The 20,074-nt window shown below is 50.3% G+C and overlaps 2 protein-coding genes across 2 annotated transcripts; both read left to right on the top strand.

Moving 5' to 3' along the window:
- The first annotated feature begins 218 nt into the window (after nt 1–218).
- LOC136453565 (protein OCTOPUS-like) lies at nt 219–2,442 on the top strand. The gene has a single exon (XM_066454125.1). The coding sequence runs from the start codon at nt 222–224 to the stop codon at nt 2,187–2,189; it is 1,968 nt and encodes a 655-aa protein (XP_066310222.1). The 5' UTR covers nt 219–221; the 3' UTR covers nt 2,190–2,442.
- A 5,153-nt stretch (nt 2,443–7,595) lies between these two features.
- Nucleotides 7,596–8,395, top strand: LOC136455328 (eukaryotic translation initiation factor 3 subunit A-like). Its single transcript, XM_066455404.1, has 2 exons — nt 7,596–7,640; nt 7,874–8,395. Exons 1-2 carry the CDS (start codon nt 7,596–7,598, stop codon nt 8,393–8,395), a joined length of 567 nt encoding a protein of 188 aa, XP_066311501.1.
- The last annotated feature ends 11,679 nt before the right edge of the window (nt 8,396–20,074 follow it).

A 20,074-nucleotide genomic window follows, 5' to 3' on the forward strand; every position in this document is an offset into this window, starting at 1 on the left:
GCCCGTGATTCGCCTTGAACATTCACTTTCCTCTCTCTCCTCACTCTTTTCACCCTTTTACCCTGTCCGATACACGCCTCTTCTACTTAACGCGAGGCCTGCCGCACCGGCAACTCCCTCCTCACGCATCAGCACGAGTGCAATGGTGCAACTGTACTAGCCGCATAGTGACGTCGGGGGGTGTGGGTGTGGGGGGCGGGGGGAGTGACGCCCGGGGGGCGATGACGACGCTGCGCATGGACCCGCCGGCGCCGCCCGCGCGGCGGTCGGTGTCGACCAGCTGCGACCTGCACCCGGGCGAGACGTTCACCGGCTTCTGCGCCGCGTGCCTCCGCGAGCGCCTCCAGGGTCTCGAGGCGTCCGCCGCCGCGGCCTCCGCGCCGGGGCGCAAATCCACATCGGCCATCCGGTCACTCTTCGCCAGGCCGTTCGCCGCCGGCAGCTCGTCTGCGTCCGGCCCTGCCGAGCCGCCGGACCTCCGGCGGTGCAAGTCGTTCTCGTGCGGCAGCGGCGGGGACGCTCTGGCCGCAGCGGCGGCGGCGGCTGCCGCCAGGGCGGACGAGCCGCAGCGGCATTCGTGTGACGTGCGGGGGCGCAGCACGCTGTGGGCGCTGTTCCATCAGGACGACCGCGACCGCGTCCGCGACGGCACGGCGTTCGGCGCTTTCCCGGCCTCGTCGTCGACCGCAGCGGCTGCGCTCGCCGTCGACGTACATCCCCCACCGCAGGCACCGTGCATCCCTGACGATTTCTTGGACGACATCCCAGTGGTCATGGAGCCCGACGAGATAGTCCCGGTGGTCGAGGAAGACCCCGTCGTCGTCCCGATGGACATTTCCGGCGAGGTGGAAGCCGAAGGCAATGCGGCCCAGGGAGGTAAGGCCATCAAGGATCACATCGATCTCGAGTCGGCGCAGACCAAGAAGGCTTCGCCCAAAGACCTGAAGGAGATCGCCGGGAGCTTCTGGGTCGCCGCCTCCGTGTTCAGCAAGAAGTGGCAGAAGTGGCGGCGCAAGCAGAAGCTCAAGAAGGAGGCTGCCGTGAGCAAGGCCGCGGCAGCGGCCATGCCCCCTCCGGAGAAGCCCTCCAAGCCGTCGTTCCTTCGCCGGAGTCGCCTCCGTGGGGAGGCAGGCTCCGAGCTCGCCGGTGGCCGGCGCTCGTGCGACACCGACCCGCGTTTCTCCATGGACGCCGCGCGCATGTCCATCGACGACGCCGGCTTCTCATGGGACGAGCCCCGCGCGTCCTGGGACGGGTACCTGTTCGGCGCCGGCGCCGGCATTGGCCTCGGGCGCGCGCCTCCGCCGCTCTCCCGCCTCCCACCCATCCTGTCCGTCCTGGAGGACACACCGACCGACATCGTCGAGCGCTCCGATGGCCAAATCCCCGTGGAAGACGACTTTGACCCTGAGCCGCCAGGTGGCTCCTTGCAGACCAGAGACTACTACCTGGACTCCTCCAGCCGCAGGCGCTGGAGCCTGGAACGTTCAAGCTCCGTACGCAGGCCGTCCTTCGAGGTCACGGATCCAAGGCCGATGCCGTCGGCGGTAAATGGGATCGGGAGGGAGTCCCCAATTGGCGGTTCCGAGTTCTACCACTTCCACCACGCGGAGGACCTGCTCGACCGCGGCTTCAGCTCCAACTCGCTCATCGAGGACATCTCCGCGAGCCTAGAGGCGGCACTGTCCGGCCCCGTCAAGAAGCCGCGCCGGTGGCGCAAGGCATGGAGCCTCTGGGGGCTCATCCACCGGCGCGCCGCCGGGCGCAGGAGCGGGGGACCGTCCGACATCGCCGACCGCTCGTTCTCCGAGCCGTGGCCGGACCTGCGCGTCCGCGGAGCCAACCCCAAGATGCAGCGGTGCAACAGCAACTTGAGCGCGCGCAGCTCGTTCAGCAGCAACAGCGGCGGGCTCGGCAGCTCCAGGCGCAGCTACGTGGACGCCAACGGCCACGTGAGGCGGAGGGAGGAGCCGCACGCAAAGGCGCAGGTGGAGCGGAACCGCAGCGCGCGCTACTCGCCCGGGCGCGCCGCCCCGGACAACGGCATGCTGCGGTTCTACCTGACGCCGATGCGGAGCGGCAGCGGGCGGCCGCGCGGAGGCGGAGGCGGAGGCCTGCCGAGCAAGGCCGGGCCCGGGCGGCCGCTGGCGACGCAGTCGTTCCCGCGCAGCGTGCTCCGCCTGTACTAGGCAGGCTACGGCGTCAGTCCAGGTTCGTCTGCCAATCTGCATGTTCCTCCTCCGCCGCCGTTCAAGGAGAGTGTCTGGGGTTATTATAGCCATAAATCTTCGTGTATTGTAATGTAATCTGTTGTTTTTGTTCATTTTGGGGGGATTGGATAACACGCATCTCGTCTCATAATTTCCTCTTATGTGCCGCCCGTATCTCTCATCTCATCATCTCGCATGTCGAGTCACGAGGGTCTGTAGTTCCATCAGCATATATTTATGTAAGTGACCGTGACTTTGTCGTCAATTTCACAACGGTTCGACCTAAATTTGGAGGGAAACACGTTCTAATTCCGTTGTCGGGGCCTCTCTATCCGGAGCTCCAGACACCAGGATCACTTTGTGTCAACCGTGCGGGCCCTGCCGCCGGTCACACTCGCTTGCTCTTTTGGACCCGTGGGGAATTCCATCCCTTCCCACGCGCACAACAACACAAGCCGAGAGGTTTGACAAGGGCACGCCGTAGGGGCGGCCGGGCGAGGCGAGCACGGCCATGGCCACACCTCACGCGGCTCCGACACCAGTGGTACTAGGCTCGGGCCTGTCCACTGCACGTGATTGGTCCTTAAAGGAGGTCGTGCTTGCCGCCGCCTCGGAAACCGTTAAAGGCGGCTCCTCCGGCTGGCCCGCGGCGAAAGATGGGGCTCCACGGTTACGAGTACTCGTCATAAGCTGATCCAAGCAATCTGCCATCGCAGCGATCACGCCCTCAGGAATCAGGACGGTACTAATAAATCATGCCGGCGCCGAATAGCAACGAGCCACCTGTAAACACCCAAGTTATTACCAGACTGATGGCTGGCTGGACCAAACAAGCCCTGCTGATAGCCTGCCGGTGCCGGATCTGTCTGCTCTGGCCGGTAAAAACGACCGCGCTGCTGCAGCCTGCAGCGCACCGGTCACGACGGCCAAATCGCTGTGGAATCGCACCGCAGACCGCACGCATGATGGCAGCGGGCAGCAACCACGAGGCCTACTCCAGCGCCGGGGGTGTCAAAGAGATGTTAACGAGTGTGTCGTACAGAGTGTTTTGATATTAATAAAAAAATAAATTATATAATTCGTTAGTAATAGGATTTTAAGCCTAATTAATCCATCATTAGCAAAGTCATAAACAAGTAAATATTTATAGTTTTGCCGTACGTTATGACCGGAGGTGGACTAGCACTCAGTGACACAGGGTTTATACTGGTTCAGGCAATGTGCTCTACGTCAAATTTGAGTCGGGCGGAGACTTTATTCCTGAGCCCATGTGCTCGAATTTACAGTGAGGTTACAAACGAGAAGGAAAAAGATGAGGGTATAAGAGGTCCGGTCAGACTTTGATCGGAAGGGCCGAGAGCGACAGGAGCTCCGCTATGAGGTAAGTATTCAAGCGTGTGTTTGAGGTTCGAACCTGGTGGTTCTGTGGTTGTGAGCTAGTCAACTTGATCGATCTAATGAATCTGGAATGACTTGAATGTTGGGAGAGTGCACATCCCCTTTTATAGATGAAGAGAGTGGTCTTACATATGAGAGGGAGAGAATACGTATGCTTCTAAGCCTTGTGGCCCACGCCGACGGGTACAGGATGATGGTAGGTACCCACAACACTATTGGATGTCGGATGTATGTGGGAGGTTCTGTCGTTTTATTCGGGTATGGCAGATGTCGGTACCTGCTATACTGTCGATGCCTAGAGGCATGTGAGGAGTTTCACCATGTTCACTCGGTACGGTAAATACCGGCGCCCACAACACTGTCGATGCCCAGAGGCACGTGGGGGAGCCTTACCGTATGAGAGTTAATGGCGCCCACAATACTGTAGGGAAAATGTCGGCGCCTATAACACTGTTTGTGTTACGGAGGATGCAGAGTACTGTTTCTGCAGGTGTACATGGTACAGTCACCGGTATCATGGTTTGACTTATGTGCTCTGTCTTGCTTTCTTCGTTCGTTCCCCGGTCCTTTCCGAGCGGGCCTCCACGGTCGGTTGGTCCCCGTCGATTCTTATCGTGCCGGTCAGAGACGAGCAGTGAGCAAGGTTTTTATGTACCCTGGTCGGAGATGTGGGGTCGGAGTCGTAAGTAGTGTTTTGGCCAGACCTTCCGATCGGAGAGGTTGTCCGGAGGCGGGCTGGAGACCAAAGTGAGCCCTCCGGTCGGAGAGGTGGGCCGGAGTCGAAAAACGGGCGTTGCTCCTCCTTGGCCAGACCTTTCGGTCGGTGATTGGATCGTTCGTCTGGCCTGCTGTTTAGATATTTGGGCCGACCAATGGGTTACGCGTTGTCTGCTTAGGCCGAGCCCTTGTTTAGGAAGCCGGTCCACGAGGGACTCCGGGTATATGAACCCGACAGGAGCCTCCGAGCCCTTGGACAATTCAGGCAGAATCATTTGGGTGATTTTTGTCTTGACGGCGGGTGCGCGCGATCGCACCCGCGGGTGTAGCCCCCGAGCCCCCAGGTGATTCGGGCAGAATTATTCGGGGGTTTTTTCGTGTTGCCAGTGGGGAAGGTTTTTGTTTCGTCAGTGGGTGCGTGCGAACGCACCAGCGGGTGTAGCCCCCGAGCCCCCGGGTGATTTGTGCAGAATCGTCCGAGGGGTTTTTTTCGTGTTGCCAGCAGGGGAGGTTTTTGTGTCGTCAGCGGGTGCGCGCGAGCGCACCCGCGGGTGTAGCCCTCGAGCCCTCGGGCGATTTGGGCATAATCATTTGGAGGTGTTTGTCAGCGGGCGTGTGTACGTATTTTTTAGTTGAGACGGAGTCAACCAAGGCGTCGTTGCGCAGCCGAGGCGGTTTAGTTTTAAGGGATTGGGTGAGACGGAGCTCGCAGATCCTGGCGTTGGTGGGCGTCGTGGGATCGAGCGAGGCAGTTAGTCTTAGGGATCAGACGAGACGGAACTCGCGGGTCCTGGCGTCGATGCGCACCATGGGATCGGGTGAGTTGGAGTCATGGATCCGGACCTCGGTGCAGCCCGCGCAGCCGAGGTAGTTAGTTAGTTAGTTTTAGGAATCGGGTGAGGCGGGGCTCGCGGATCCTGATAGGGCGAGTTCAGGGCCACAGACCTAGGCGTTTGGTGTGCAGTCGAAGCATAGCTAGATGGGGTGAGTTCGGGGTCACAGACCCAGGCGTTTGGTGTGCAGTCGAAGCGTAGCCGGATAGGGCGAGTTTAGGGTCACAGACTTAGGCGTTTGGTGTGCAGTAAAAGCATAGCCGGATGGTGCGAGTTCGGGGTCGCAGACCCGGGCGTTTGGTGTGCAGTCAAAGCATAGCCGATGGATGGGACGAGTTCGGGGTCGTAGACCTGGGCGTTCGGTGTCTTGAGCCCCCGAGCCCCGTTGGGCTTTTGGTAGGGGTCGGTTTGAGTTGTGTACGTTACCCCGTCCTCGGTTTCTCACAACCAGAGGGCTGAGTTTTATCCCTTGTCCCGATCGCTTGGGCTCGAGTGACGTACTCGGTGAGTTCGCTAATGAGTATGATCGAGTGGAATCCGGGTCCGTCGCTCATGATGAGGTCAGCATAGCCCTCTTGTGACATTATACTGCTCCTATACCTGTAACCCGGCAGATGCCTGGGTCATTCCGGAGATCGACCCAGGTGGCCTAATGGCCTCCCCCTCGATAGAGATTCTGTGGGCTTGGTAGAGGCTTAGGATAAAACAAGAAGGTTGAGATGACCCTATCTGCCAGACTAGGCAAGGGCCGCATGGGGCTCATTTGAGTTTTTCTCCCCTGGCTTTGTTTGACGTGGGGTAGCCTCGAGCCCTTCGTGGGCCGGCCTTCGAACCCCGGTCGGTCATTGCTCATGTCGAATGAGGCAATTGCCGCTTCGTGACACAACACGGAGCGTTGTGATGCATTTCGCTGCATGTGCGATGCTTAGTTCCCGAGCCCCCGGGCGGTTCAGGGCCCGAATCATTCGGGGGGCACGGGTGTATGGAATGAATGCGTGTATGGATGCATGAAATGATTATAAAGAAATAGAGGGGGTCGGTAGTGTTACCTTGATGACTCGAGTGACAGGGTTTGAAGAGCTCCAGTCAGAAATATTCGACCGGGACGCATGCTTGTCGTTCGTGACAGAGTCGACATGGCCTACATGGGGCATCCTTTTGCTCCTTACCTGTCCCTCGCTGTGTTTTCCTGAGCCATTCAATTGACTTTTAGGAAGCCTGATGGTCTCTCTTGGTGGAGATCCCATTTTTGGGTTTTTTCTAAGTCCCGCCTGGGGAAGCGGAGGGCCGCCTACGTGCAGTGGCGCTTTGGTTCTTGTGCCCATCGTGCGGTAGTGGTTGGCGTGCGGTAGTGGTGGGCCATGCCCAGGCCACGTCCCGTATGATCAGGCGTTGTTCCGTCAGTCAGGGCGCGTCTCATCGGTCAGGGCGCATCCCATCTGCATTAAATCGGAAAGAAAGAGGGTTTTTTGCTCCACCGTTTCGTCTCCCTCGATTGGCGTGCCTTCCCCAACTGTCGCAACCTTTTCCTTAAGTAGGAGGAAGGAGAAGGTTTTCATCCTATTCTTTCGCCTATTCCTCATCTACCGCCTCCTTTCCTTTTCCTTCTTGCCGAGAGCGTTCTTGAGAGCCGCGGTGGTTTCTAGGAAAGAAAAGGGAGAGAAAGAAGGAGAAGAGAAAAACTCACAAATCCTTTCATGATCTTGGAGCGAAATGTTGGACTTGAGGTCGTCCACGGTGAGGGAGTCGGTGTTGAAGGCCTTCGCCGTGAAGGGGTTTGTGCCGCCGAAGGAGGTGGCGCACTAGAGGGCTCTCGAGAGGGAGGAGTTTCCTCAACCTCGACCCGACAAGATGGTTTCCTTTCCCGCCTTCCATGAGCGTGGGTTAGGATACCCCGCGCACTGGTTCCTGTGCAGACTCCTCAATGAGTAGGGTCTGGAGTTGCAGCACCTCAATCCGATAGGGGTGCTGCACATCGCCGCCTTTTGTCATCGTCTGCGAGGCCTTCCTCGGGATGGAGCCGCACGTGGATTTCTTCCACCGGTTCTTCTCTAGGTGAGTTTTGCCGGTGGGGAACCCGCCCGAGGTCGCGCCGGTGAGGGGTTTTGTCCTGCAGAGGAAATCGAGCGTGGGAGGCCCATATCCTGCGTACATCCCCTGTGACTCCAACCAGGAGTGGCATGGGGAGTGGTTTTATATCAGAAATCTGGCGGAGGCGTCGTTCTCAGCGTTCACCGGTGGGAGGCCGGAGAAGTAGGATAGTTGGTCGTGGGGTTGTGCCTGTCGGAAGAAGAAGAAGGTGGAGATCATTGAGGAGGAGCTGCGGAAGCTCGTACGACATGGTCTTGATGGGGTGTGGGTGTTCCACACCCTCTACTACCGTCGGGTTATGCTGTTGGCGGAGAGGACGCAGCCGATGTGGAAGTACAATGGCCCGATGGACCCGGACTGTGTGTCGCCGGAGGAGCTGCCGGACGATGAGGTTTGGAGTCGCCTTGGCCAGTGCTGTAGCTGAAGCCCAAAGAGAAGGTCGATGGGAAGCCCGCACCTTTCACTCCGCGATCATGTCTAGACTGGTATGCTCCCTTCTATTTAGTCCGTGCTTCTTCCTATGCTTTCCTATTTTTTTATTTCGAGCCACCCGTTTCATAGGGACTTGGAGTTTATAAGTCCCAGACGCACCTTCCCAAGGGACCAGAGGGCATGGCCTGGTAGGCCGCCCAGAAGGAGACGGTGGATGCCAGGAAGAAAAAGAGAACCAAGGAGATTCAACGGAAGCAAGAGAAGGAGCAGGAGATTGCCCCGCGTGTAAAGGCTAGGGAACGTAGGAGCGATGATGAGTCGAAGCTCGAGTCAGAGGATCCCACAGATGTGGATGACATGATTTTCTCCGAGGAGGAGGAAAGTCGGGAGGTCGTTGTGACCTCAGCGGAGAGTCGCGACCCTGCGGCGATATCCGCTGGTGATGAGCAGGAGGTGGAAAGGCGGGCGATGGTTCCCATGCCGAGGAAGCACACAGCGAGCGCGGACACCGTTGGTGAATGGGAGGCGAAGCAGACGCAGTCACCGCGCCCCTCGGTGGCGTCGCCGGTCTTGTCCCCGCCCGCCGCGAACGCAGCTCAGCAAACCGGGCAGTCCAAGGAGCGGACTGGCATCCATGCATCGCCGGGATCGGCACTAGCGTGCGACTCACAACCGGAGGATGCCCCACCTGCTGCTTCGGTCGGGTTGTCTTGAGCCGAGGGTTGCGCCGACCCATAGGCCGAGCAGGAGCTAGTTGGGACGACTCTGCCCCCGGCTAAGGTGAGAGGGCACGAGTCGCAGCTTAGGAGCAGTCCTTGCCCTGTAGGCCCATCGACATCGGGTCTTGCCTTCAGAGTTGTGCCGCTTACCTCCTGGTATGTTTTTCTTTGTTTCTTTTCGATCTTTTGCTGTTGAGCCTTTTTGGAGTGTGACTTACCTGCACTTTTTTGTTAGTGGCTGGGCGATGACGGGGTTGAGCATCGCCCCAACTCCCATGTAGGAGACTTGGAGGCCCACCCTGCAGTGTGTCGTGGCAAGCGATGGGGGGAATAGGGTGGCAGCGGTGAGCCCTTCCCTTCTAGGGGTGGTGCCCCCTGGGTCGATTGCTAGTATGGTGGCAGCGGCAGCGTCGGCATTGGCGGCGATCTCGAGCTCCCTGTCTCACCGGGTAGAGGGCTGCACGGCTCACCCTCATGGTCAGAGCCGAAGGCGCCGGTGGGAGACATGGCCTGGATGGAGTCAGAATGCCCGGCGGCGGCCCACGCAACCGAGGTGGTGGATATCCCGTCCGACGACGAGGCTAATGACATGGTGGAGCTGCCGGTGTCATCGCGGGAGATGATAGTGGTTCAGTCGGAGGCTGGGCCCTTCGGCGGGCTATTGAAGGGTGACCTAGAGTGGCCCTCCCCTGAGGACCCAGCAAAGGTGCGGTTCGTCCTTTGGGATTTCTAGGAGTGTCAGCTCTGGGACATCCTCGGGGGGAAGGACTTGCCATGGTGTCCGAACTTGCCAACCTGTCCTTGAGGCTTGAGGACGCCTGGGAGCGGGTTAAGTCTGCCCAGCAGTTAGTCCAGGTCGACCTACAGCTCGCCGTGAAGGTGAGTTTCCCGTATTTGTCCTTGACCTCTGAATATCTTGTTGGTTGCCTCAGCATGCTTGCTTTTTGTAGGGTCTGAAGGAGATGTCATCCCACAAGTCCTGCTTCCTCCGGATGGAGCATGCCCGAGTGGCAGAGCTTGAGCGTCAGCTAGAGTCCGCCCGTCATGAGTCCCAGGACCGGGTGGCCGAGGTGACCATGGCGCGGGTGGAGGGACAGCGTGCAGCAGAGCGGGCGACCGCCGTCGAGCGGGGGCTTGAGGCAGTGAAGGCCTGCTAGGCGGAGACCGAGGCAAGGTTGTAGACATCCCTGGCAGACATTGAGACAACGCTCCAAAAATCCCTGGAGACCCTTGAGTCAGAGCGGAGCGCCTTGGTGTCAGAGCGGAATGCCCTGGAGTTGGCGCGGAAGGCCCTGGAGTCGATGCAGAAGGCCCGGTCAGAGGCAGACCAGGAAGTGCTCGTGCTTTAGTGTTGGGTGATGGGGACGGAGAAGGTGAGCGCCTGGCACTGCGAGTAGGTGGCCCGGTAGGCGGATGAATTCTCCACCCTTGAGAACTTTAGCGTCGGTACGTACCTTTTTTGTTTTTTATCATGTTGGTTTCTCCCTTCAGCCTATTTTTGATCTTATTGCCCTTCTTTCAGAGCTAGGCGGAAAGGTGAAGTCATTGGAGCGGAACCTGGAGACGGTCAAGGCGACTTTTAGCTAGAATGTAGAGGAGCTAGCCAAGTCTCGTGAAGAGCGATGTGCTCTTGAGGGGGAACTTGATCAGATCTACAATGTTGCCCAGCTTGTCGTCTCGGAGGTCTTCGGGTCGGTGCCAAGTACTAGCGCGCCCGCTGTCCAGCTGGTGGAGGTCCTAAATGCGGCCCGAGATCTTATCACAAGTGGGCTATTCTACGGAGCATTGGGGGTGTTGACCTCGGTGGCGATGTACCACCCGAACCTAGACTTTGCCACTATCTGCAGCGGGTATGCTGACAGCTTGAGCACGGAGGACATCCAACCGCTCGAGGAGAGCTTGCTGCCGCACGTAAGGTTGGTGGCAGAGCAAGTCTCTGCGCAGTGGGTGATGGATGTCTACCATGAAGACATGGCCAGAAGCGTGCGTCGGGAGGACGTCGCCCAACCTACAGATGGTACAGAGCCTAGGTCAGAGGTGGACATCGCCCCGGTTTCGACCGAGCCGAATGTTGTCCCGCCGAGGAGTGAGCAGCCCGTGCCTTCGTCGGTCATACCGATAGCAGATGCCATTGAGCTGCCCTAATAATTTGTGAAGTATAAGAAGTTTAGTAGATGTAAAAAGGTTAAGTTCATGGGGGAGCCCCCGTGTAAATGTTCTTGTGTACTTAATGACTACAGTCGGTTTTGTTTTTTGTGATGTAGTCACTCCATTCGGGGAAGCTTGTCCCTTTCGTTCCTTAGTTTTCCCTTGGCATAATTTTGTTTTTTATTCTTTCTTTCTCATACTTGCTGGTTCGTCCTGTAGGCTACAACCTTGGGAGCCTGAGGCGTGGCCCACGAGGCTCAGCTACTTGTAACCATAGGAAAGGGCAGGGTGCGATCGGTCGGAATGTTTTAAAGCAAAGTTCCGCAAGGCAAATTAAAGGAATGAACTACCCTTTTGTTTGGGTAAGAAGGAGTTTCACCATATGATAGTAAACGAAAAAGAGAGGTAGTAGTGTACCCTCATGGAGCCCCCGAGCGACCTGGGCTGAAAAGTGTTCGGGTCGGGGTGCTCTTATAGGAGCGAACGTTAAGTAAACAATGGTAAGACTCAAATTTAGGGGAAGAAAAAAATGACATAGCTGTTCCAAGCGTTCGGTGAGAATGTCGTCGTTGTCATCCTTCAGTCGGTAGCCGTCTGGTCAGATTACTTCAACCTTCAGTCGTCCGGATCCTTGCCCACTATGGCCCCTTTCTTGGCCGCTGCTTCTTAGCCTTTTCTGCCTTTGGTCCGCTGGCCTGTCGTAGAAGACGCTTGAGGAGCTCGCAGTCCTTGTAGAGGTGTTTGACGGGATAGGCGTGGTTGGTGCATGTAACACCTCGGGTGTTTAAATACTAAAATAGGCCATGTCATCATATGCATAGCACATCATTTATGTGTTAGTAAAATTTTTGATATGCATACACTAAAACAAGCTTACCTTTATGTTGTATGTGTTGAATTGTATTGTTTGAATCAAGTTCAAAGTTTTGTTTGGATTTGAATTTTCAAGAAAACCCTGATTTTCAGTATTTAAATCCTACCCTGAAAACCCATTTCAAAATCTAAGCATATTTTGGGGTTGAGTCTAAAAGCAAAAGTGTAGAGCTTATCAGGTTATACAAAGTTTGTTTTTGGAGTTTTCAAAGTTGTTATGAAAAATTTGAAGTAATTTGAAAAGACGAAATTCTTTAAATGTCCCCTATTTGAATTCAAAATTTCATTTCAAAATGTAGATCGAATTAGGGGGTGGTTATAAAAGCAAAGCTGTAGAACTTTGAATTTTGAGCAACTTTTGTTTTTGGAGATTTTTTAGTTGTTACTTAAATTTGGGAGTAATTTGAAGATTTTGGCGAATGGCAATTCTGTAAATATGGGGAACAGTAGCCACCGAAGCCATCTCATCGCCGGCGACCTTCTTCTCGGTTCCAGGCGCGCACGTGGCCGTCTTTGGCGTCGCGCTGGCGCGGAGAAGGCTCCTGCATGGCTTCCTTGTGCTTCTGAGCTACGCTATAAGGCCTTTGCCGTTGTCGTTCTTCGCCGTTTTCCTTCCTCTGTTTTCTCGACGCCACCGCCGCTGCTCCGTCGTGCGTTTGCCATCGCAGTAGTGCCTCCACCATCTTGGCAATGCTTGTTCTAGCTACACCTACTCCTTGCACACCTAGCCAACCTACTCTGGTCACTTGGTTTCACCGGGAATCGTCGCTCGCCATCTTTCTTCTTCGTGGCCGGCAGTACCGCCATAGCAAGCGTGTCGCCGTGGCCGGAGCTCTCTGGTGAGCCTTTGCTCTTGCTCAGCAAAGCTCCAGCTTTGCCTTGATGCCGTGGTGCTTAATACCTTGTTGCTTGGTCATTTTGTCCATCACAGTCACCGGTTCACCGCCGTCGTCGTTGTCTGCGCCGTCGGGATCACTGTGAACGTCGACCAACGTCTCCGTTACTCCTCCGATCTTGCTCTTTGCTCTGTCGTGATCAGGGTGAGCTGCTGAACCTTCCCATGCTTTTGGTTTAAGATCAACCGGTCTTGTTTTGCCGGCATAGCGCCGCCGAGCCGCCGTGTCCACCATGGCCGGTGCCGAGCTCGGGTTGTGCAGTAATCGGTGTGATTTGTGCCACCAATAGATGTGCCTCGTCGTTGTGATCACGGTGGTACCTTGGCCGTCGCCGTTGATCTCATCGTCGGTGAGATTTCGCCGGTTAGAGCCGTCACCGCCGCGGTCAACGCGGGAGGTAGGAGATGACATATGGGGTCGGATTGTCAGTGACCGTGAGTTCAAAATGGAATTTTTTCTATTTTCAGAAATGGATGAATAGTATGAGTTTTTGTTATTTTTGTATAGATTTATTTAGAGCTCCAAAAATTATGAAAATTTTTGTGTGACCTCTCTGTGATGTATATTATTTAATAAAAATATGAAATATTATTTTTCAGTACTTTTTGAATATGAAAAAAATTGCTCAATTAATTAATAAATGAGTTTCCATGATTTTTCTAGGCTTAATTAATTATCCAAAAATTATGAAAATTATTTTGCCACTTATTTATCATGTGATGAACATTTACAAAAAATTTGAGTTCAATTGGAATAAGTTGATTTATTTCATAATTTTGAATTAAATAATTAATTCATAAAAGCAAATAGTAACCTTTAATGATTTAGGTTTTGTTTGAAATTTTGGATTGAGTGATGACCTTGGGTCATTAGTTGGTAATGATCCTTGGCAATGGAAGTAAGTGTTACAAAAAAGGTTTAGTTAGTTTGACTTGTAACTGTACCGCGAAGGAAAGTTGTATTCAAGTTGTTAATTTTGCATCCATCATCGAGCATCATGTTTTATATCACGCATCATGTTAAACATGGCATTGTTACTACGTGTAGTGAATGAAGGTGAACACGTGGTAGTTAATCAAGTTGCGGAGGAAGTTAATCCGTCTGTTGAGGTCGGGTCTGATAATTGTGGAACGTCGCAAGAATATGACTTTTCCGTGAATCAAGGCAAGCCCCGGATGCATTTTAAACCTACCTTGTGTTTTACAAATTCATATCACTTTTGTTATTAAATGTTGCATTAAGTGATTAGGAGTTGAATGGAAACCTAATTGGTGCATTACCAACCTTGTTTTTCCATATCAACCTAGTTACCTGCTTCAATTTGAGAATGCCTAATTATGCTTAGCCATGCTTAGACCGATAAAAGTCGGGTGATTACCTGTCACAATATGCATCTGAACATGTCAACACAGATGCTAAGAAAAAGAAATGGTTTATGTGAGGTCTGAATACCAAGCTACAAACAATGATGACTACCTGTACCAATGTTACTTATCATGAGGCAGTAAATATTGCAATTGCTTCTGAGGAAAAGTATCAGCAACATAAGGAGATCAAGAAGAAAAAGAGTGGGCAGTCTGGATCCTTTGGTGGAAATCAAAAGAGGCAAAAGATAATCTATCACCCAGTCAACCATTATCGTCCTCCTTATCGTCCGCCATAGTTCCAAGCCGTTCAACAATCAAATGTCCGTCCTGCCACAACTTACCAGAATCCACAATAGACCAATGCTCCTGGTGTCAATGCTCCAGCGTCTCAGGGTCAGAATTATCCATGTTACAATTGTGGAAGGTCCGGTCATTTCTCCAGGGAATGTTCGAATCCCAAATAGTATAATTCCAATTCTCAGAAGGCCCCTGCCAATCAACAACAGGGTCAAGCACAGAATAAGAACAACAATCAGAATGCTCAGAAGGGCAAAGGTGAAAGGAAGACAGGACAGGTATTCTATATTCAAGCTAGGGAAATTCTAGAAGGGGAGCCAGTGATGATGGGTATGTTTCCTGTCGCCGATCACCCTACTGTTATGCTTTTTGATTCTGGTGCATCTCATTCATTCATCAATAGAACCTTTGTCGTAAAGCATGAAATTCCAATTGGGGAAACAAAGGAAAATTTCTTTATATAGTCGCCCGGGGGACGTCTGTGTACTAAGGAAATGGTATACCAGGTACTCATAAACCTAGGTGGGCATATTTTTCCCACTACCATGATTATTCTCAAGGATCATGATATAGATGTAATCTTGGGAATGAATTGGATGTATCAGCATAAGGCTGTTATAGATGCTTTGAATAGGACTATAAGTGTGAGTTTGCCAGATAGTACTTCTCAACTTCTTATCCAACTTCCAACCTTAAGAAGATCAGTGGGCAAAGTTTGTGCAACTGCCGTCAAAGAGATTAGAGATATCCCGGTAGTGTGTGAATTTCTTGATGTGTTTCCTGAGGATTTACCCGGTCTACCACCTGATAGGGATGTTCAGTTTAACATAGAGTTAAAACCTGGAACAACTCCGATCTCTCAGAGAGCTTACAAGATGCCTCCCAAGGAATTAGCCAAGTTGAAGACTCAGTTGCAAGAGTTGGTTGATAAAGGGTTTATCCAACCTAGTTCATCACCTTGGGGATGTCCTGCAGTTTTTGTGAAAAAGAAAGATGAGACCCTGAGGTTATGTGTTGACTATCATCCGTTGAATGAAGTGACCATTAAGAATAAGTATCCCTTACCTCGGATAGACTTGCTTTTTTATCAACTGGCCGGAGCCAAAGTTTTCTCCAAGATTGATTTGAGGTCAGGCTATCACCAAATCAAGATTAAGCTTGAAGATATTCCCAAAACGACATTTACCACAAGATATGGATTATATGAATACTTGGTAATATCTTTTGGTTTGACAAATGTTCCAGCTCATTTCATGTATCTAATGAATTTAATATTCATGCCTGAGCTAGACAAATTTGTAGTGGTATTTATTGATGACATCCTAGTATATTCCAAGAGCAAGAAAGAACATGTGGAACATCTCCGAATTGTCCTGACCCGCTTGAGAGAACATCAACTATATGCCAAGTTCAGTAAATGTGACTTTTGGCTTAAGGAAGTACAGTTTTTTGGACATGTCTTATCAGCTGAAGGAGTTGCAGTGGATCTAAGCAAAGTTAAGGATGTGCTTGATTGGAAACCACCAACCACTGTTCATTAAGTTCGGAGTTTCCTAGGACTGGCAGGGTATTACCGTCGTTTTATTCCAGATTTCTCTAGAGTATCCAAGTCCATCACTGAGTTGTTGAAGAACCATGTCAAGTTTGTCTGGTCATCTGATTGTGAGAAGGCTTTCTAGACTTTGAAGAGACTGTTAACCACTGGACCAGTATTAGCCCAACCTGATATCGAGAAGTCATTTGACGTTTATTGTGATGCTTCAGGTATTGGTATTGGATGTGTATTAATGCAAGAAGGCCGAGTCATTGCCTATGCTTCCAGACAACTTAAGCAACATGAAGAGCACTATCCCACTCATGATCTAGAGTTAGCAGCAGTTGTCCATGCTTTGAAGATTTGGCGGCATTACCTGCTTGGTAATACGTGCCATATTTATACAGACCACAAGAGTTTAAAGTATATCTTTACTCAATCAGATTTGAATATGCGACAAAGAAGATGGTTAGAACTAATTAAAGATTATGACTTAGAGGTACATTATCACCCTGGTAAAGCAAATGTGGTTGCAGATGCCCTCAGTTGAAAAAGTCATTGCAATTGTGTGACAGTAAGAACAATGGGGTTGACTTTATGCCAAGAGATGGAAAATTTGAGTATAGAGGTAATTCAACAAGGTAGTTTGACCAACATAATTGTTGAAGCCACTATTCGAGACCAGATTATTGCTCCTCAGAAAGAAAACAAGGGTATAGCCCATATCAAAGAAAGAATCAAGAATGGGAAAGAGGAATGCTTCAAAGTAGATGATGAAGGTGTGTTATGGTTCAAGAATCGCTTAGTGGTACCAAAGGTTCCTAGGTTGCGACAGTCAATTCTTGAAGAGGCATATGCTACTAGGTTATCTATTCATCTGGGAAGTAATAAGATGTACCATGACTTGAAACAGAGATTTTGGTGGACCAAAATGAAGATAGAAATTGCCCGGTATATAGCAAAATGTGATACTTGTCAAAAGGTGAAAGCTATACATTTGAGGTCTGCTGGAGAGTTACAGCCATTACCTATTCCAGCTTGGAAGTGGGAGGATATTAGTATGGACTTTATTGTTGGTCTACCCAAGACATCAAAGGGCTTTGACTCAATATGGGTTATTGTAGATCGACTAACCAAGTCAGCACTTTTTCTTTCGGTCCAAAATACATATCCCACTATCCGATATGCCAAGATGTATCTAGATAGAATTGTGAGTTTACATGGGGTACCAAAGACCATAGTGTCAGATAGGGGTATGCAGTTTATCTCCAGCTTTTGGAAACACTTGCATGCTTCGTTGGGTACCAAACTCCTATATAGTACAGCTTATCATCCATAGACTAATGGTCAGACTAAAAGTGTCAATCAAGTACTTGAAGATATGTTAAGGTGTTGTGTCCTTAACTATTCCAAGAAGTGGGATGAATGTCTACCTTTGGCTGAGTTCTCATACAACAATAGTTATCAAGAGAGCATTAGAATGGCTCCGTTTGAAGCACTTTATGGTCGTAGATGCAGAACATCACTGAGTTGGTCTGAACCCGGGGAAAGAAGATTCTTTAGAGTTGCCCTCGTGAAAGAAATAGAAGACAAGGTTAGGCAGATACAAAGTAATTTGAAGATAGCTCAGTCCCGACAAAAGAGTTATGCAGATAAACGACGTAGACCTTTGGTGTTTAACAAGGGAGATTTTGTATATCTAAAGGTATCACCAATGAAGGGAGTTACTCATTTTGGTGTTAAAGGCAAGTTGGCACCTCGATATATTAGACCATTTCAAATTTTAGAGAGGTATAGAAAGGTGGCATATCACTTGAAATTACCAGAACATCTCTCAGTTGTACATGATGTGTTCCATGTTTCTCAATTAAAGAAGTGTCTCCGAGTGCCTGAGCAAAATGTTGAGGTTGAAGGAGTGGGACTTGAACCTGATTTGACATATTCTGAATATCCTATCCGAGTTCTAGATCAGAAAGATCGTGTTACTCGAAGGAGGACAATCAAGTTCTACAAGATATAATGGAATCAACATTCCAAAGAAGAAGCTACTTGGGAATCCGAAGATTACTTGTTAGAAAAATTTCCAGAGTTTCTTGCGTCGATATAGAATAATGTTAGTTTTGTTTTGTTGTTATGAATCATGTTTGTAAAGGAACCTCAACTATTTTATGGACAAGTTTTGGATGTTTTTGGACTGACACATTTCCTTTTCCATTACTTATCCTATAACTTTGAATCTCGGGGCGAGATTTCTTTTAGGGGGAAGGATTGTAACACCTCGGGTGTTTAAATACTAAAATATGCCATGTCATCATATGCATAGCACATCATTTATGTGTTAGTAAATTTTTTGATATGCATACACTAAAACAAGCTTACCTTTATGTTGTATGTGTTGAATTATATTGTTTGAATCAAGTTCAAAGTTTTGTTTGGATTTGAATTTTTAAGAAAACCCTAATTTTCAATATTTAAATTCTACCCTGAAAACCCATTTTAAAATCTAAGCATATTTTGGGGTTGAGTCTAAAAGCAAAAGTGTAGAGCTTGTCTGGTTATACAAAGTTTATTTTTGGAGTTTTCAAAGTTGTTATGAAAAATTTGAAGAAATTTGAAAAGGCAAAATTCTTTAAATGCCCCCTATTTGAATTCAAATTTTCATTTCAAAATGTAGACCGAATTAGGGGGTGGTTATAAAAGCAAAGTTGTAGAACTTTGAATTTTGAGCAATTTTTGTTTTTGGACATTTTTGAGTTGTTACTTAAATTTGGGAGTAATTTGAAGATTTTGGCGAATGGCGATTCTGTAAATATGGGGAACAGTAGCCACCGAAGCCATCTCATCGCCGGTGACCTTCTTCTCGGTTCCAGGCGCCCGCGTGGCCATCTTTGGCGTTGCGCTAGCATGGAGAAGGCTCCTGTGTGGCTTCCTTGTGCTTCTAAGCTACGCTATAAGGCCTTTGCCGTCGTCGTTCTTCGCCGTTTTCCTTCCTCTGTTTTCCCGACGCCACCGCCGCTGCTCCGTCGTGCGTTTGCCGTCGCCGTAGTGCCTCCACCATCTTGGCAAAGCTTGTTCTAGCTCTGCCTACTCCTTGCGCACCTAGCCAACCAACTCTGGTCACTTGGTTTCGCCGGGAATCGCCGCTCGTCGTCTTTCTTCTTCGCGGCCGGCAGTACCGCCGTAGCAAGCGCGTCGCCGTGGCCGGAGCTCTCTGGTGAGCCTTTGCTCTTGCTCAGCATAGCTCCAGCTTCGCCTTGATGCCGTGCTGCTTAATACCTTATTGCTTGGTCATTTTGTCCATCACAGTCACCGGTTCATCGCCGTCGTCGTTGTCTGCGCCGCCGGGATCACTGTGAACGTCGACCAACGTCTCCGTTACTCCTTCGGTCTTGCTCTTTGCTCTGTCGTGATCGGAGTGAGCCGTTGAACCTTCCCATGCTTTTGGTTTAAGATCTGCCAGTCTTGTTTTGCCGGCGTAGCACCGCCGAGCCGCCGTGTCCGCCATGGCCGGTGCCGAGCTCAGGTTGTGTAGTAATCGGTGCGATTTGTGCCACCAATCGATGTGCCTCGTCATTGTGATCACGGTGGTACCTTAGCCGTCGCCGTTGATCTCACCGTCGGCGAGATTTCGCCGGTTAGAGCTGTCACCACCGCGGTCAACGCGGGAGGTAGGAGATGACATGTGGGGTCGGATTGTCAGTGACCGTGAGTTCAAAATGGAATTTTTTCTATTTTCAGAAATGGATGAATAGTATGAGTTTTTGTTATTTTTGTATAGATTTATTTAGAGCTCCAAAAATTATGAAAATTTTTGTGTGACCTCTCTGTGATGTATATTATTTAATAAAAATATGAAATGTTATTTTTCAGTACTTTTTGAATGTGATAAAAATTGCTCAATTAATTAATAAATGGGTTTCCATGATTTTTCTAGGCTTAATTAATTATCCAAAAATTATGAAAATTGTTTTGCCACTTAGTTATCATGTGATGAACATTTACACAAAGTTTTAGCTCAATTGGAATAAGTTGATTTATTTCATAATTTTGAATTAAATAATTAATTCATAAAAGCAAATAGTAACGTTTAATGATTTAGGTTTTGTTTGAAATTTTGGATTGAGTGATGACCTTGGGTCATTAGTTGGTAATGATCCTTGGCAATGGAAGTAAGTGTTACGAAAAAGGTTTAGTTAGTTTGACTTGTAACTGTACCGCGAAGGAAAGTTGTATTCAAGTTGTTAATTTTGCATCCATCATCGAGCATCATGTTTTATATCACGCATCATGTTAAACATGGCATTGTTACTACGTGTAGTGAACGAAGGTGAACACGTGGTAGTTAATTAAGTTGCGGAGGAAGTTAATCCGTCTGTTGAGGTCGGGTCTGATAATTGTGGAATGTCGCAAGAATATGACTTTTCCGTGAATCAAGGCAAGCCCCGGATGCATTTTAAACATACCTTGTGTTTTACAAATTTATATCACTTTTGTTATTAAATGTTGCATTAAGTGATTAGGAGTTGAATGGAAACCTAATTGGTGCATTACCAACCTTG

This window comes from Miscanthus floridulus, chromosome 5 (assembly GCF_019320115.1).
Source record: "Miscanthus floridulus cultivar M001 chromosome 5, ASM1932011v1, whole genome shotgun sequence".
In the NCBI taxonomy this organism is placed as follows: Eukaryota; Viridiplantae; Streptophyta; class Magnoliopsida; order Poales; family Poaceae; genus Miscanthus; species Miscanthus floridulus.